This window comes from Centroberyx gerrardi, chromosome 18 (assembly GCF_048128805.1).
Source record: "Centroberyx gerrardi isolate f3 chromosome 18, fCenGer3.hap1.cur.20231027, whole genome shotgun sequence".
In the NCBI taxonomy this organism is placed as follows: Eukaryota; Metazoa; Chordata; class Actinopteri; order Beryciformes; family Berycidae; genus Centroberyx; species Centroberyx gerrardi.
In genome coordinates, this window is record NC_136014.1 from 15,643,219 (window position 1) to 15,662,269 (window position 19,051).

At 41.7% G+C, this 19,051-nt stretch overlaps 2 protein-coding genes across 2 annotated transcripts in view; both read left to right on the plus strand.

Annotated features, from left to right (window-relative positions):
- arhgap18 (Rho GTPase activating protein 18) overlaps window positions 1–177 on the plus strand; it is a 21,158-nt gene extending 20,981 nt beyond the window's left edge. The window contains exon 18 of the mRNA XM_071907077.2: window positions 7–177. Within this exon, the coding sequence (XP_071763178.1) occupies window positions 7–98 (92 nt within the window). The 3' untranslated portion in view covers window positions 99–177. The remainder of the gene's footprint in view (window positions 1–6) is intronic.
- Window positions 178–4,846: 4,669 nt separating this feature from the next.
- Window positions 4,847–17,805, plus strand: sel1l (SEL1L adaptor subunit of SYVN1 ubiquitin ligase). The gene is made up of 21 exons (XM_071902741.2): window positions 4,847–5,434; window positions 5,600–5,637; window positions 6,230–6,437; window positions 7,829–7,996; window positions 8,532–8,637; window positions 9,472–9,634; window positions 9,787–9,840; window positions 9,929–9,988; window positions 10,085–10,166; window positions 10,290–10,444; window positions 11,342–11,398; window positions 11,494–11,562; window positions 12,054–12,131; window positions 12,244–12,306; window positions 12,570–12,657; window positions 13,344–13,492; window positions 14,096–14,261; window positions 14,432–14,506; window positions 14,800–14,972; window positions 15,152–15,280; window positions 15,444–17,805. Exons 1-21 carry the CDS (start codon window positions 5,347–5,349, stop codon window positions 15,723–15,725), a joined length of 2,451 nt encoding a protein of 816 aa, XP_071758842.1. The 5' UTR covers window positions 4,847–5,346; the 3' UTR covers window positions 15,726–17,805.
- The last annotated feature ends 1,246 nt before the right edge of the window (window positions 17,806–19,051 follow it).

A 19,051-nucleotide genomic window follows, 5' to 3' on the forward strand; every position in this document is an offset into this window, starting at 1 on the left:
TGTCAGAGGAGAGATGTCTAGATGAGGAGACCTATATGAAGGACCTCCTCCAGCTCAACCCTACGGCAGAATGGGTCATCAAAGCTGTGCAGCGATAAGCTCTCCCCTGGCCATCTGACTCCTCCTGTTGTGCCCGGTTGGACGCCGGCCCGCTCCACACTCCCACCACCGTGTCTTACTGAGAGGTGGTACTCTGGTTTTCCCTGGTTCTGGAAGTATTTGGACCATTCATTTGTAGCATACAGATTTCAACATAGGAGGTGTTTTACATGGTTCCACACATTTGATCGAAATCTGCCAAAAAATGCAGTCAAATGGCATTTTTTCAAACTTATGAAAAGCCTATTGGTGAAATCTGTGTGGAAGTCAAAATAATAAATGACTTCTCACCTATTGGAGAACCATGGAAGAAAAAAGGGAAAATATGCTGCAAATGGCTTTGGATTGAGCCACAAGGTTTGATTTTGACCCTTTCTGAACTAAACAGACTCTGCACAATAAGAATAAAGATGATAATGGTTTCCATGGCAATCAGAGCCACAGAGAAAGGAAGTTTGCCCAGATTGTACTATAGGCGCCGTGTTGCTGCCCCTTCTCTGGGAAGTATTGTCTGCAAATGTGTAAAATGTAACATCACTATGGTGCATGGTTCCCAAATGGGAAATTGTAATTGGTGCAACCAGATGCAATAATGTAAAGATCAGCTGGCATAGAATGACCTTGTACTTGGCAATGGCCACATAGCAGGATTGTTGTAGTAACATACTGTAGCTGCCACTGAAAACTGCAGTGGCCAAAGTGTCTATCTTTGGCTCTGATGGCAATGCATATCTATATTGTAGATTTACTGTAGATATTATAATCTGTGTTATAGGCATTTCGAGGGTACTGGTCTAGAACACTTTGAAGATTTATACCAGTAAAATGTCTGAAAAATGACTTAATTGCAGTTGCTTGCTATTAAATGCAGAACACTCCATACTTGATAACAGATGTTGATGTTGCATTATGGATTGAGGCGAGTGACAGTTTCTATTCCTTTCCACAGGAATTTACCAACTGCTGTAAGTGCAGGTTATGAAATAATGACTTCCACCCCCTTTATGCAAGTGTGGGACCTCATATAGAAAAACACATTACCATTAAAATAAGATCCTGTCCAGAAACATTTTAATATCTTTGCACCCCGCCCTATGCTACTTATCTGGATTTTGTGCCTCTCGTACAACTAGAGGACAGTAGTCCAGTTGAACAGAAACCACTTGAGAAGGCTGACTCTTCTCTTCACTGTACGCCTGTCACACCACTGTTGAATAGAGGTGGGAGTCTACCAGCACTCCCAACACAGTATTGTCACAATGTCTGAACCACAATATTGTGATTCTTAATATTCCGTGATACATTAAGTATTGTGACACTATACAGTGATTTATTGCAATCAACCATGTTGCTTTTATTATATATATTCGTCCACAGCGATAAGCTGAAATAATATTGTTTTGGGCAATAAAATGTCAGAATCAATTAAAACAATGAAACAATTACTAAATGAAATAAATTCATGGTCCGTCAAGCACTCTGATGATCTCTTTTATATTTTTTCAGTAAGAATCATCAAGAATATTTAGTAAGTGTTTTATTTTTTTTTCATTAAAAGCCCTGACATCAATGTATCAAAGCCTATTAGTAACTAGGCAGGGAATTAACAGTGGAATGTGACAGCCAATTCAAACCACAGTATGCAATATACAACATATTGTAGATTATGGCTTTATTTTCACAGCCTCTTGTGAACTGATTTTATTGTACCAGTTAGAGAACAATGATACTATTTCAGGACCCCGCACGATTGTTACCTATAGGTATCCCAGGAAGCAGAGATGCCACTAGTGGGGGGGAAAGGGGGAGTACCGTACCTTCATGGGGCCCCAAGCTGGAGAGGAGAGGTGATTACGTACTACTGTACACGAAGTACGTCAGGGAGGGGGGGCCCAGTGTGACACCTCATCAGGGGGCCCAGTGTTTCTAGCACTGCCCCTGTCTGGTAGACGTCAACACTGGCCCCAGATCTGATTTTATGAGCAACAGCTAGCACAAACAAGTCAAAAAGTCACCATTCCAGGGTTTTTCACAGTCACACCATCACTAATGGCTACAGGCAGCACTCCAGGGCACATAATGATGACATCACTGTTTGTTCATTAACGGTACATCAATACTGTGGTACATTATGACTTTTAAACCCTGGTTGTTTGTGTTTGTTTGTGTGTAAATCCATCTGTAAAACTGTTAAACACCAATGCAGTTTGACAAACCAGTGTGGAAATGTGAATGAATGCATACAAATGTATTCACAAGATGCCTCATTGAATACTGTGGAAAATCATAGAAATCAAGTCCGTTCTGGCTTGTTTTGTTTTTTTCATCTCGCATATGTTTGGCAGCCAGTGTGCAAGCTCACAGGGAATACGTCACACTAATTGCCTTACGAGGTTTTGTACCAAAAAACTTGGGTGATGTTTTTGATGAAGCAAATTGCTGACTGTATGACTGGTCTTGTTAATTGACACACTCTCATGTAGTGACTTCTAAAAAGTATCTGGACTGTTATTTTGAATTTTGGCTCTGTGCTCTTAACAGTTTGGACGTCTTTGATACTTTGGCAAAGGTTGTATTTATCCAGGAATAGAAAATCTCATTTGTATCTCTTTGTGTCACAGATGTGATCTTCTCTTGGCTTTCAACCTGCTTCCACCTCAAGAGAAATCTGATCCCATGTGGTTTCTCACAGTTTAGACAGCCAGTAGAAGATTAGATCTGTAACACTACCACAGAGTCAAACATCTGACCTTCTTTCTTGTGTAAACCTGTGGAGTGGAAACAAATAATGTGTCACTGTCCAAATTTTTTTTGAGCTGAGTCTACCACTCCTTGCCTTTTGCCTATTGTCCTGTTTACTGTGAATTTCTTCCTAATAATGACATTTCTTTGTCTTATTACTGCTTCTGAAATGACCACTAAAACTGCCTGTAAATAAACATGGAATTATTAAATAACACGTCCTTTGATGAATGCTTTTGTATGGAAAGTCCCTAATAGTGTCATAAGTGCACTTTAGCTTTAGTTTTAGCTTTATTTAGCTTATTAGTTGCAAACCAAACCACAGGGGGACGCAAAGAGAATGAAAAGGCGAGAGTTAATGATTTTCATAGAGTGGGAAGGTGGTATAGGCTATGATGTCAGCTTTCTCCTTGGAAAAGTCTGCCTCCTTTACGTCAGGTGTCAGGAAAAGAGCAAAACGGCTAAATTGATTTATTTAAAGATTGGAGTATAATTTAATTTTCATATGTTTTCTTTATGCACACAAGACCATAAATTACATATTTACAAGGCAATCACAGAATTATCTTTCCAGGGACTTAAATGGACAGTCGGTGACTTTTAAGAGAAGAGATCTATGATTTTGGTTTGAATAAAAATATGTTTATGTTTTCATTTAGCCAGCGTAGGTTTGTGTGTTTGTGTGCCAGTGTGTCAATTCTGTGTGTGTAGATGTCTAACCTTGGCAGTGGATGCTGTCCTGTTCCTCTCCCCTGGGTCCTGTCTCACAAGATTAGTGGGTTATAGAGCTAACACTGGGTTTAATGCTTTAACCCTGGCTTTTCGGGCTCACAAAGGTGGATTACGTTTACCCGGGGTAGATCACCATGGTAACCTGTGCTGACCAGCTTTGCTTTGCTTCCTGTGATAATTTATTAGATCAGAGATAGGCCTATAGTATTTACTAGGCTACATCAGATATAAAAATGTGTGAAGCATTTCAAGGCCATTGGCTCGCTCTGGCTATAAAAGAGGGCTTCTAACAAGCAACAGGAAGCTTTATTAGTTGACCATAGTTATCAATAGTGAATGAAAGGCTTACTGCTGCATATCAAGTGCACTGAAATTCTTTCATAGGATTCCCAACAGTGATTAATGAAACAGACTGAACTCATATTCCAGCACCACAGCCCTGGGCAACATGAGGCCGACTTTGTGCATATTAAATCTTTTCACAGCCTCAATGCAAAGACACAATATTGTATCAATGAGAAAAATGAACACTGTTGTAAATAATGATGGGCAGTGATAAGAATTTAAGTTTTCCTCCAGCAGTCCTCCCTAGTCTTGGCAGCAGCAACACTGTTTTATTGCTTCTTTTTATATTCTAGTTGTGTGCTTATGGGATATTTCGCTAACACTAACACTTTTACTCTGAAATTGTGGTCGTTCCTCTCTGGAAATTAGAGCATGTCCTGCCCACGACTCCACAATATTTACTCCTTCTCTGTATTGACAAACCAAGAGCAAAAAGAAAGAAAAAAAAACACATCTCTCTTTCCTTTTCTGTGGTGTCAACTCAGATGCAAAAAGCAAAAAGGCAGTGAAATTGCTGTTTTATTCATTGCACTTAAATGAGTAAAACGATTGAGATACACACATTGGAGAGATTCATGTGTTTCTGTTTTTTGCATTCAACAATCTGAATACATATTTGTGGATTGTAGTATTTATTTACTTTTTTCCATTTCTATTTCTCTTTATTTTATACTTATTTTATTACCTCTATTTGCGATTATTGAGACAGATTTCCCCCCATACATTGCACCTGATACTAGCTGCTTTCCTTAAAGCTCTTACTATGAAACCTCCTCGGAACGTGTTTAGGTGTCGTGGACAAGCCCGTCAAGTAGAAACATAATTGTGTACGCACCTGATTGGACGACATATTTCTTGCCGCCAACCATTGGCTACTGTCAACCTAAACGTGCTGCGATTGGTCGAGTGGAGAAAATAGGAAGTGTCGTTCAATAGTGGGGCTTACTTGCTAACTAGTAGTGTTATCTGGTGACATTAAATGAAAGGCAAGAGATTTTGCAACTCGTCGTTAAAATCGGGTGTTTTGAATTTGCAAGCAACAAAACTCGGCAGCCAACTTTTAGACCGAGTAATTGCAGCTGTTCCAGAGATCGCCGTGTTTACGTGTTTTGTATTTAACGTTAGCTAGCTTGTTAGCCAACGTCATTAGCTCACATCACAAGCCAAATAGCTCGCTGGCTACTAGTCTGGTAGCTTAGCATTGCATTTTGTTATCTTATCAGGTTGCTTGACAGCTAACGTTAACTAAGTTGTCATCAAAAATAATATTAGGTTCTGATTTCAGTGGGGGCTGTGAGCTAGGTTATCGATATTATTAATGTATTAGTCAATATTTCAAAGTGGGACGAAACTAACGTTAACTGGATGTTCGGTTATAGAAATAACAGCAGCTATAGCTAGCAGACTGTTAGCTTGTCAACAACAACAATGGGCTATAAGGGTTTTTTAAAGACGGCTAGAATACTTAGTTTTTTGACCATTCTCCTGATATTCTCCGTCAAAGGAATAACAGCTGGTAAGTACAAAATGTCAGCTTCCTTGTATCCCTGTGGCTAATATAGCGGTGGGCCAGTTACCTGTAGTGGCTGGCGTTCCTAAACTCCTGCAAACAGCTGTTTACATTTAACATGTTTGTCCAGCTTCATGCAACACCATCTTTACTGATATCTATTATTTGCAGATGAAGAGCAATACGGGAATGATGTTCCAGAATTAAAGGTACGTGATGAGCTGTCTGATAATGGTCTTCAACTTAGCATAGCAATCAATCCCTGATGATACATTGCAGACTTGCATATGCAGATCAGTGTAGATATAATGGAGATAAATAAGAGATAGACTACTCATGCAACCTGTCATCCGTTTTATGTCAAGGGCTGTTGCTACCCTTGCTCAGGGGATTAATCTGCTTATGTGTTTAATGGCTTGAACCACACATGCTATTGCAGGTGATAACTTGATCTCATTTGCACAAGTATAATAGGGGTAATATGCGTGGTTTGTATTTGTCTATATGTAGAGCTTGCTGTCTATAATGGTATGTTAACACTGCATCAGACAGCGTTCCTTTAAACCTATTCAAGATATCAGCCAAAGGAATTTTGAATATGCCTTAGCACCTGGTCTTAACCAGCTGCTTTGTTACTACCTCTCACATGGCTAGTAGATACTGTTTAAGAGGAAAGATCTGCAAGTTGGTCATCTACAGCTGTTACCTGTATTCAACTGTATTCTGCCTATTTTCAGTATGTAATGTGGTTTCCCCCTTTTCATCTGTTCCTCTGTAATAACACCTTGTTCTTTGCCCCAGTCCTACCATGAGCCGGACTCTGAAGAGGATGAGGTCCCAGTGGGGGCAAGGATTGTGGCAGGTGCCTCTGTGAGCTCTGGCAGGGAAACCTCCCAGCCAGAAGAGGAGAGACGGTCTGAAGAGGGACTCCAGGACAGTGGACTGGAGGGAGAGGAGAAGGAGGACTTGCCCAGCCAGCCCCCTCCAATTGAGGAGAAGCCTAAAGAGGGTAAGAGCTAATAGTTTAGCTCATGCAGTGAGACAGTGAGAGCCGCTTGCTGTAAATTCTCTACTTAGTGCAGCCCGGGTAAAGGACCAGGGGGGCAAGAGCTGCTGGTCTGTGCACCTTGAGAGTTCAGTCAGGTGCTTGAAATGCTCAAAAATGTCTGAAATTGATTGAATATGCACAAGGTTATAAATGAAGTCATTGAAAGTGCTTCATTTTTTAAACATTGTTGCTTATTTATAATACTAAGGCTTCTATCCCTTTCTCTGTCTCCTCTACTGAGTACTCTCTCCTTCTGGCCTAGTGTATTGTTGGCTTGTTTATGTGTCTATCTCCATATGTATGTGTGAGGCAGAGATCATGAGTTGGCATGCTCTCTGTCATTGGTAGCAGGCCTTCATTTGAGTACAGTGGTTTGAGGACTGTCTGAACATAAGTCAGGATTGGATGGGGTAGCACACTGGCTATCATACTTTCTGCTAGGAAAATGTATGGTTTCAAGCTCATGTACGTACGACAGACAAGACAGTAGCATGGTTTCAGGGAATGTGCATTAACGCCCCAAGATCCCTAAAAGTCCTCTTTGAATGCTAATAATTTCAGGGGTTTATAAAGTCTGAGAGGCTCCTCATAGCTCTCACCTCAGTTGGGTTTTGGCGAGCCAGTAGCCGTCTGAGTGCCCTTGGGAAATGCCTTGAGAGTTGCTTTTGAAGCTGAGATTGAGGTCTGGAATTTGCAGTTTTCAGCTAACTAGTGTGAACTCATTCCAATGCTATGATGTTCGAGTAGCAGTTGTAACAGTGGTGGACAATGGGAGCTTTATTTAGGCCTTGTTGCCCTCAGTTTTTCACCCTGTCTTGAATCATATATCTGTTTTTAGAGAATGAGTATTGTCTTATTTTTAAGCCTTGTTGAGTCTTGACATGCTAACCTGCTTTCAGCTTTGCCAGCTCTGAGCAAGGCAGCTGTGTGGTTTCGTCTCAGCTCAGCGTTGGTTAAACCCCATGAGAAATTAAAAGCGCGCTTGCACCTGTGGCCCCTCTTGCCATCAATTACATCAGTTTACTAGGGGATTATTCGTTTAGTTCCTGTAGCATGAGGTTTCTCACACAGAGCTTAACATTTACCTTGTACAAAGAGAATCCATTTTGGATTTTTGGGAGAATTACTGAAATAAATAGAATTTCTTCATTGCAGTTAAATAACCAACATGTAGTCATAAAATCTCAAATGTTGTTTCTTTAAAAAAAACCATGGTAATATTTGTTAAATATATTTATAAAGAATAAACTCCGCTCATAGCCCAATACTGTGTGTAATTATTACCATCCTTTTGCTTCATGTCAATGCTCTGACTGTCTTGTTTTTCTTTTTTTTTTTTTGGGTTGATGTAGTTCCTGTGGTAAATGGAGGCACAGCCAATGGAGAGCCCTGCGTCTTCCCCTTCGTTTTCCAGGGGAAAGAGTACTTGGACTGTACTACTGACGGACGGGGGGATGGACGGCTATGGTGTGCCACCACATACGATTATGACCAGGAGAAGAAATGGGGCTTCTGTGAGAGTAAGTCATCAAGACAGCACTGTCAGAGAATAAACATTTAGCCAAAGCAGTGAAATCACTTAGTACCTTATTTTGAAGCCGAATTACAGACTGAAATATACATTTTTAGATGCATATTGCAGTGCATAGTGCAGAAATCGTACATGCACAAATCGTGTGTATTCAAGTAATGATTATGTGTCTCATTCACCAGCCTCAAACAGTAGCTTAGTTGCTTAAAATGTTCAGTAAACACTTTCTTGAGTTTCCCTTGTATACCCCAACAGCTCCAAAAATGGACATTCTGGGCTTATTGCTTACACAAAGCAAACAAAATATAGTAAAAGTACAGTATAATTTGTTTAACAATCATTAACTATTCAAATACAAGCCTTTGTAAACCACAACAGGAAACGGATGGTGAAAATAGGTCTGAGAGCAAACCGTGGTTTCAGCCTCGAAATTACCATTGCCCCCATTGCTACCAAGGGTTCAGAAACACTTCTTTCATTATTCATATTATATACATCAATGGCTTGTCCTCTCTTCCCCTTAGCGGAGGACCAGGCAGAGCAGAGACGACAGGCGGAGGAGGCTGAGGAGCAGTATCAGGCTGTCCTCCGCATGCTGAATGCCACAACCAGGAAGAACCAGAAGAAAGAGTGAGTTTCCTCCGCTTGGTTTATCCCCTTGTTCCTTCTCAACTTGATTCTCTCCATCCCTTTTTTGTCTACTGACAGTAAAATCCTTCTTAGGGCATCTTTATCTTAGTAAAGAACCATTTGGATTTGGTGATATTGTAAGAGGTCTGTGGACAAAATTGGCAGGGAGCATGGCAGGGAATATGTGTTTTTTTTATTATGCATTCCAAAAATTCTCCAGGGAAAGGTATTTCATTAATTGGGGAAATTTTGTTTTCATCTTTGGCAGGTTTTGAACCACGAGTCGTATAATTAGGACTGGGAGATAAAACGATCTCGGCAACTATGTCCCAGAGCTAATTATAAATCTGGAGTTTCAAAACCTGACAAAGTTGAAATATAACTTCCCATTTCATCTAAGAAAGAGAGAGTCAAGCTGAAGATGAGGCGGAAGGCTAGATGCTACTACACCGACAATGTCTTATACAGCTATGATAACAGGAAAATTCTTTGTCCTGTTTTATTATTTTAACCATCAGGATTGATGGAGGTCTACGATGTCTAATCTTTTTTTTCAAACACAGCAAATTGCAACTCACCCAGAGCCACTCTAGCCTTCTCTTCTCTTCTGAAATATTTGATTGTAAATGGGTTTTTATTTCTTCTTTTGGTAGTTATCTGTGCTATGTGTGCTTGCAGGTTTGTTACCAGCCAGTGCTCATGTGCTTTTGCTCAGAACATCCTTAATTGCTTTGGATGTGAGCGTACTGCTCATGGTGTACACGCTGTCTGTATTATCCCTGGGTTAATCCGACCTCACCCATGCCACCTCTGCTTACCCAACTGCACTCTCAGATTGTATGAAAAGCTGCTGAAAGTGGCGGAGAAAGGCCACCACAAAGCCATGGAGAAGGTGGCCTATGCCATGCTGTTTGGAGACTACATGGGCCAGAACGTCCCCAAGGCCAGAGAACTGTTTGAGAAGCTCGCCATGGAGGGATCGCCCAAAGCTCAGACGGTACAGCTCTCGTCCATTAACCACAAACTCAATATCTCACGCGAGAATAGTGCGGAATACTGTTTTGACCTGAGATGTTATCAAAAATTATAATTATGTGTATTTTGGACATTACCCGTGTATCAACGTACTTCTCTCGTTTTCTTCCATAGGCTCTTGGCTTTCTATATGCTGCAGGGCTGGGTGTGAACTCCAGTCAAGCTAAGGTACTTTTTTTATTTGGTATGACTGAAATTGTGTCTGCTTCTCTCCCAATAGTATATTCAATGTGGCTTGTCATTCACTCTTTTTTAGGCCTTGGTTTACTACACCTTTGGAGCTTTGGGTGGAAACTTGATAGCTCATATGATTCTGGTGAGTTGATTGGTCCATCAGACTTAGGATCCATGACATAATCACTTTACTTCCCAAGTATAAAAAAATTGACCTTTCCTCTCATTGTCTTACTAGGGCTACAGATACTGGGGAGGTGTGGGTGTGCCCCAGAGCTGCGAATCAGCACTAACGCACTATAGACTTGTGGCAAATCAGGGTGAGAGTCTACTGCTTTTATTTCTGAACTATTGTTACAGTTGTTTTTGGATACATAACCTGATCAAAAATCATTCTTTGCCTTCTGATTTTCTCTCACTCCACTCTCCCTCACTCCCTCCAGTGGCCAGTGACGTGTCGCTGACAGGGGGCCCTGCAGTGCAGCGGATCAGGCTGCTGGATGAGGTGGAGAACCCCGGCTCCACCAGCGGGATGTTGGAGGAGGACCTGATCCAGTACTACCAGTTCCTAGCTGAGAAGGGAGACGTGCAAGCTCAGGTACAGTGGCCATCAGTGTCCTTTGTTCAATTTAGCAGTAAACTAATTAAAACTAAATCTTACAACCCATTTCTGCACTGATATTATGAGCTCATATTGCCTTCCCACAGATATATCAGTATCGGATAGATTGATCCTATCAGCTCAAATAATGTCACTTAGGCACAATTACTTATGAAGTTTGACACATTCACTTTGGACTAGAGGGAGTCAGTTTTACAGGAAACACAAAAAACGAAGTATATACACATTTTTAGAATTGTATTTCCGTTTAGAAAGTTTTATGATAACAACTAAAAATATGGCAAGCAACAATGCATTTTACTGGTCAAATAGACCTCATAGTCCCCTTTGGTCACAATTGCTCAGTTAGAGGCAAATTTAGATTTTATAATAATAAAACTAGGGCCTAAATCCTTTCAGATAGATTTTATATGTTGTGACAGATGTACTAAATCTTTATCTTCTGTGTGCCGAGTTGTCAAGGGTTACAGTTGCTGTCTTTATTTGCATCCAGCCTTAAAATTGTGCAAGTTTTATGGTTAGGAAGCTAATGATTGATGCAACTTGTAGCTTGTAGAGAAAGAGGCATTGATGTGTGCAATCGGCAGTTGCAGTTTACTACATTGCAAGAGAACTGAAATGGAATTTTTTTCCTCTAAGCATATAAACAGCTTAACCATATAGCATTTGCATAATCAGAGTAAGGACAATAATTAGGTCATCGTGTGGATGTAAATATACTTGGTGATCCAAACTCTAATTATATTTGTCACATTTAGAATACAAATTGTCCATCCCCATAGCAGTCTATACGTTTTGGACCTATGAAAAGTTCTCAGTCTGTCACAGAAGAGCTTGTAATTGACTTAACTTGATCCTTTGTTGCCCCGATAGGTGGGACTGGGCCAGCTACACCTGCATGGAGGACGTGGAGTGGAACAGAATCACCAGGTAACATTTTTTCAAGGTTTTGTTTTCTATTGTAGTCCAAAGCAGATATATTTTGCACATGAGTAAATGGATTTCTGATGCTTCCCATCCAACAGAGGGCCTATGATTACTTCAACCAGGCTGCGAATGCGGGAAATACACAGGCTATGGCTTTCCTCGGCAAGGTGGGTGAGATGCCTCTCAGGCCTTTTCAGTCTTGTAGTCTGTGTCAATGGTGTTGGAAGCTATTATTTATTTGTTTATTATTACATGGCTTTGTTGAATACTCAGTTCTGATTGGCCAGTAAACTCATTCTGAGGTCTGTTATTTCTGAATAACAGACTAGTGTTTCACATCTAATCATATCACTGCAGTGAAGAAGTCCGGTCGTTTTTGTTGAATTCTAATCAAATGAACTAGTGACATCTATGTCTATTTCACTTGTGTGCTTGCAAACATTATAAATACATAAACAACTCATATTTACCCGGCACATACTGTATCAAAACATCAATCAATTGAAGAGTGGGGAAAAAGTCTTTAATAAAAATGAAAAATAAATAAAGCCCATAGGATGATGGTGTTTTAACAGAGGGTGGTGCAGTTGGGGGCATTAATGCAGCATTACATCAAGGTTTTGATTGCTGAGAGCTTCTGTGCCTCCCTCTCCCTCAGATGTACTCAGAAGGCAGTGAGTTTGTCCCTCAGAACAACGAGACGGCCCTGCAGTACTTTAAGAAGGCCTCTGACTTGGTAAGAGCCCAGCTATAGATTTGTGTCGGTGCTACATATTGTGGCTTACTGAAAAACACTGTCATTGCTTTGTCGCTGTTCTTTTCCCTCATTGGTTGCTCTTGTCCTCCAGGGGAATCCAGTGGGACAAAGTGGCCTGGGCATGGCCTACCTATATGGAAGAGGTGTCCCAGTGGTAAGGAACCTTTACACATGTTACATCCATTGAACGTGTCTCTAAGGTTATGTAGGATGGCATATCCCCACCCATACCTATTTCTATCTTCAGTTTTTGCCCGTTGCTAAGGACAGCTTGTTGGTATAATAGGAATAAAAATAGTTCTGATCTAAATCTCAGAAAAGTCATTTGGTGACTTTCACGTTGATAACAAGCTGGCAGAGTTAGTGTCACTTCTGCTGAAATCAGTGTAAAAATTGTGAGTTTTTGTGTGTCTGCAGAATTATGAGCTGGCATTGAAGTACTTCCAGAAGGCAGCGGAACAGGGTTGGGTGGATGGTCAACTCCAGTTGGGCACCATGTATTATAGTAAGTGTTTTTCTGTGGGTGTGTGTGCATATGGCTGTGCGTGTGTGCCTTTCTTTTGGCGCACCACTTCTTCTTTTGTCTTATTGTCTCCTGTCGTTCCTTCTCCTCAAACAAGGGCAAGCGTGGAAAGTGTAGCTGCTATAACAGACTTTGAATCTGCTATAAAAAACAGTCACTAATGAAAAGATTTATTTAGTGTTGATTGGAACATATAATTGCCTCTGTTTGAATCTAAATTATTGGTCAATCAGGCCTAAGTATACTATTGAGCTTCAAGTTGAATATGCTTGCTGCAACAAGAGATCAAAATCACAAATCACCCTTGCTTAACTACTTTTTAGGCCCTTGAAGCTCTTTTTTTTGTCTGTCCAGTTCCCTGGGAGACGGTGCTGTGCTGGTCGCCCACCTCCATTCTGCTTGCAGCTCCCCATCAAGTCTTGGATAGCCTTTAGATAGAACTATAGTCTTCCTTTATAAAAATCATGTTGCTGCCTCGAAGGCTTTGAAAAACTTTCTTTTTTCTTTCACTTGTGCTGGATCTTTCTCTCTCACTCTTTCCCTATTTCCTACCCAACATTTTCACTCAATTTCTATTGACCATGAAGTCTTTCTTTGCTTCCTCTCTCCCCCTGTTTGATTCAATGTCTTTCTCTCTCTTTCTCTCTCTTCCTCCTCTCCTTCCCTAGATGGCATTGGGGTGAAGCGGGACTACAAGCAGGCGCTCAAGTTCTTCAACCTGGCCTCGCAGACGGGCCACATCCTGGCCTTCTACAACCTGGCCCAGATGCACGCCACTGGCACCGGTGTGATGCGCTCCTGCCACACCGCTGTGGAGGTGAGCCTTCCTAGATCTGCTGCTGCTTCTACCTCTTCATACCTTTCTTGCTTTGTGGTAGCCTTGACACACATTGATGTATGGCTCCCTCCCATCATTTGTTGTACATTTTATACATTCCTCTGGTGCGTCATTCCCGGCCTTACACACTTGAGTGCAAAGCTGTAATGTAATGAACAGTTGACGCTCCCGGGCTGTACATTTCTTAAGCTTGTTGTTAGCTCTTTTTAAGGTATGATTCTTTAGCAATCTGCTAGCTGCAGTTTCTGAATTTCTGCAGTCAAGCATTCATATATGCCTATGCATCTCTAATTCTCAGAGGTCACTAGACTTAGAAGTCATCCTTTATGTTATTACTCCACAATAACTCATCCATTAAGGCCATATGGTGGCAATTAATAAACTACTTGCTCTTCATTTAGTTGGACCAATTTATTCTTTTTCACTATTATCCATTCCAGTTCTCTTGCGATGGTCTTGCTTTACCTTCTTTTATGTTAATGCAAGTTGGAAAGCGATAACATTTCCTGTGCATCATTGTTTAACAGGCCCTTAATCATGTGTGTCAGTGTGTGACTGTGTGTGCCTGCGTCCTGGTTGCAGCTCTTCAAGAATGTGTGTGAGCGAGGCCGCTGGTCAGAGCGTCTGATGGCGGCCTACGGAAGCTTTAAGGAGGGCGAGCTGGATGCAGCGCTGGTCCAGTACCTGCTGCTGGCTGAGCAGGGCTACGAGGTGGCCCAGAGCAACGTGGCCTTCATTCTGGACCAGAGTAAGAGAAAACATGACAGTAGCGCCCTCGAATGACGGGTTGACTTCTTGACATTCACTCTGAATCAGTATGTTAATTGTCCAAATGTGTTAATAGCACCACACCTTTAGAGAAGTAAAATCTTAACCTTTGAATGTTGTGCGGGTATTTGTGTGTCTCGTTTCAAACAGAAGGGGCACAGATCTTCAGTGAGAACGAGACCTACCCTCGTGCTTTACTCCACTGGACAAGAGCTGCAGCACAGGGTCAGTCCATACACACTCCCTCACACATCTTCCCTTGTACTACTGTGTTAGGCACCATTTTTTTTAAAGATAATTTTTAAGGCGTTGCTTCTTTTTTGATAGAATACAGTGGAGAGTAACAGGCAAGATGGGAGAAAGAGAGTTTATAATATGCAACAGGTCGTCAGATTAAAAGAGGAACCAGAATGCCATGGCATCAATGGTTTACATAATGAACACTAGCTGAATTTGGCTAGTCACAACCAAACCCACTGAGTAGAATGAAAGCCAGTGCATTTGATGGTCTTTTCCAGGTTACATTGTGGCAAGGATAAAACTAGGCGACTACCACTTCTACGGCTATGGGACAGATGTGGACTATGAGACGGCCGTCATCCACTACAGACTGGCATCAGAGCAGCAGCACAGTGCCCAGGCCATGTTTAACCTGGGCTACATGCACGAGAAAGGCCTGGGCATCAAACAGGTGGGCATGGGGATTCACTGACTCCCGGACATTGGCTTACTTTCTGCATATACACACACGCACACACACCAGGATCCATAAAAACATAGGAACACCATCAGTTAGTGCAGAAAAACATCAGAAATTCAAAGATGCACAGACAGACATGTGTGTGTCAACCTTTCCATCTGGCTCTGCAGGACATCCATCTAGCCAAGCGTTTCTACGACATGGCTGCTGAGGCCAGTCCTGATGCCCAGGTCCCAGTCTTCCTGGCCCTGTGTAAGCTGGGTCTGGTTTATGCTCTGCAGTACCTGCAGGATCTTAATGTGAGTACATGTTCCTAAATGCTCAATGCTTGAAGCCCTCTCAAATCGGCTTCAAATTAGCACCTCAGCATTATAAAATTACAGAAAGGCCAAAGTATTCACTCATTCATTGCTGAAATTGCTGTTTCTGTGTCCTCCTTCCACCCTTCTTGGCCTCTGTCAGGTGAAGGAGCTGATAACTCAGGTGGACCTGGACCAGCTTCTGGGCCCAGAGTGGGACCTCTACCTCATGACCGTCATCGCCCTGCTGTTGGGCACAGTCATAGCCTACCGACAGCGCCAACACCAAATCATAGTGCCCCCTCGCCCTCCAGCCCCCGCCCCAGCACCCCCTGCCAGACCGCCTCAAGAGCAGCCGCAAGCCCAAGCTGAGCCCCAGGCTGAAGGAGAGACGCAAGCCCCGGGCCAGGACCAGGCCGAACTGGAGCAGCAGGAGCAGCAGTGAGAGGACGCCAGATGGAGTGAGGGCAGTAAAAGACAGACAGAGAGAGAGGAGTGTGGTAAAGGAGGCTCTACCAGCCCACCCCATGGAGTAGCCAATGTTTACTAGCTAACTACCTGCTAGTGTGAACACCACTCCCGCTCTCCCTGCTCCCCTCCGCATGCTAAAAAAGACTAAGATGGCCACTGAACTGTTGAGTCTCACTACTCTTTCTCCATTGAAATATGCTGGACCCCATGCTGAAGCAGTGACAGCGGGGGTGTTTATGGACAATGCTATGGAACAGAGACTGTCCAAAGGATAACACAGACTTGGGACTTATTAGTTTGTGACTCAGGGTATTGCCAGAGGCACCCGTCTCCTCTCCATGGAAATAGCCATGGGGTTGCCAGATTGAAGGCATTTTGGACTTGTCTAATCAGCAAATCAAACAGAGTAGTTGGAATCTGATATCTGCATCTGTTTCTTCTTACTCTCCCTTTGAAGGGATTCAAATTCAGTTGAACTACTTAAGTCCCCTCATTTTGTCCCGTATTTAGGAAAAAACACAAGCAGGAAAATGCTATCTGAAACCATTTTGTTAGCTAGCTCTAGTCCTGTTGATGAAGGAATAGTCTTGTTTTTGCTCTTTTGCATGTTTTCTCTCATCATTTTGCAGACTTGGTCTCATCATTTTGCAGACTTGGCTTTTATTTGGCGCTTTTTCCACACTTCAAGAGTGAATAACGTTTTGACAGCTTTTACTTTCATTAATAACTTGTTCTGTTGGCAACATTTGTTAGCAAATAATGTAAAGTGTAATACCTTTGCATATCCCCAATTCAGATGGCAATAGAAAGCTTATGTTGAGTCAGCATTAGTAACACTGCTAACTGTAACAAGCATTGAAAAGATATCATCCTTAAGCCATGTTACATCATCAGTATTGACAGCCTGGGCCTCCTCTACCAGCTACAGCCTGTGCTCCTCTATCAGCTACTGTTTGTGTGATAAATAATTCAGATTTAAGCACACAGGTTGATATTTGATGTTACATTTTTAACATGGCGGACACAGCTAGAATGAACAAAAAGTTGGTCTGAACTGAGCTGTTACGTATGTCACCAAATCCCCAATGCAGTGACCGTTTGAAAATCCAGAGATAAATCTTTCGTCTTTCACTCTCCAGACTTTGTGCCTGGTAGCAGAGTGCACAAGCTTTTAAAAACTCATTTTAAAGAGCAAATGTCAGTGAAGAATTGTTCTATACTGTCAAATGAAAGAAAGCAGAGAACGGTTTGCACAATTCTTTGAAGGTATACATTGCAATGGGTGTGACATTTTTCCATGAACAGATTTTGATTTTGTTGTAGCTCTTGGTTTATGTAAGGTAGCACTGTGTGGCCCGATGGTTCCTCTCATCCCGCATCCCCCCTTTAGTTCAATAAGCCTTGTGTTAGCCGAGGCAGAAACATTGAGCCGCCTTAAAGATAGCAGCGCTTCACACTCTTTAGATCGTTGCTTCATTAAAGGAAATGGAAGCGATTTCTTTGTGTTTGGCTTCAGCTGTTGTGAGAATTTCCACCCCCTCACCAAAAGTACAAGTTGGACCTCTTCCCTACCTACTCTTTTCAGCTCAGATGGACCCAAATTTGAGCTTGAAGTGGGAACCAAATCAAGCCATGGTACGGCCACAGGGGTACAAAACAAGATGCAACACCTTGTATTTAGATACTTAATTTTGCCACATGCAATTTTTCTCTGAAGTCCATTTGTTCAGGTCTGCAATATGTACCTTTTGTCTAATATATGGAGGAAGATTTTTATTTATCTGGCAATACATCTGCATGAAGTGTGTGAAGTTGTATAGGACAGTAGAATGTTATTGCCAGGATGATGAAAAGAAATTATTCCAACCTGTGACAGTGACATTGATGTCCCCCTGCATTCACTTTCATCAGAGAACTCAGTAGCATTGGTACCTACACAACCCACCTTTTCTGTCTAAAATGAAACACTGGTCAAGATTGTCGAAAAGACTGCATTTTTACCATCGCAATGACAAGTTTATAATGAAATTAATAAATGATATATGGATATTTAACGGTTGCCAATTTCATTTGACTTTGTCCTGCTGGGATGTGAAGATTATTTGTAATTCCAAAACCTGATAACATAGAAAACATAAGAAAACTTGCTTTAAAAATCAAACATAACATGAAGTAATGCTGACAATGAATGGACAGTCAAAGAATGCATAATTTCAATAACAAGGCTAGCTATGTTTGGGTCTGTGACAGAGTGTTTCTGCTTTATGTTGCTGGGCCCTTTGTCACTCAGCTTTTTTGGGTGGGGGAGATAAGGCGAGCATCATAAAGTGACAGTGTTGTAACTGAGCATCACATTGTGCAGTCTGTAGGGGTGACCCATTGACTGGCCCATACACACACCACTATGGGGTGGCTTTGGATTACTGTGGCAACATGTGCGCTAGCGTCCTGCTCTGTCAAAGGTAAGTGCTAGAACAAGCAGGGGGGGCAAGCTACACATGTGAGTCGGTGTGCCTATATTGTTAGAGCAGTCTGTGAAATAGGGCCTGGGTCAGGCAGATTGTTTCTGGTCTACATAATGGTGTGATCTGGCCACAAAAACATTTAGGTGTTTTAGACAGAAAAGTACAGCTAGGACCAAAGTGAAGACTAATATTTTTATCTTCTCTGAATGAGAACCAGTTTATGTAGTGCAGATGGCATTGTCCAGAGAAAATCACTCATGGTATTTTGTAGTTTTGTCGTTTGAAAAGCTTCACATGGACACTTTGGAAATAATCTTTCTCTCTAAGGCAGCGAGTGGTGGTGGGAGTATGAAGAGGGGATCCGACACTACAGCAAGGAGGCTCTCAACAAGGTACCGTGCCATTTAACCTCTTCTCTGGACACACAAATGGAAAATAGGATGCACTGAATATTATTTTAATTTAATTGATTTTACTTTATCTTCATATAACCTTCATATAATCAATTTAGAATAATTTTGTAATCACAATGACCAAAAAGCCTTTTCAGTGTGGGGCCGGGGCAATGCTTAAAAAAATAAACAAAAGATAGATAGAACATACTGAACATAGACAATTGGACAAAAAGAAATAAGGCAAAAAGGAAATCAATAGATAGCAAGGCCGACAGTCATTAGGTAATACGTTATAAGAACATAATATAATTCATTATGAGTACATAACAGCCACAGGTAGCTTATATTTAAGACAAGAGGCAGGTTACTATGGGGTGACACAACAGACAACACCACATGGGCCAGCAGGCATCCGGAGTATGTGCAGAACAAGCACAGCT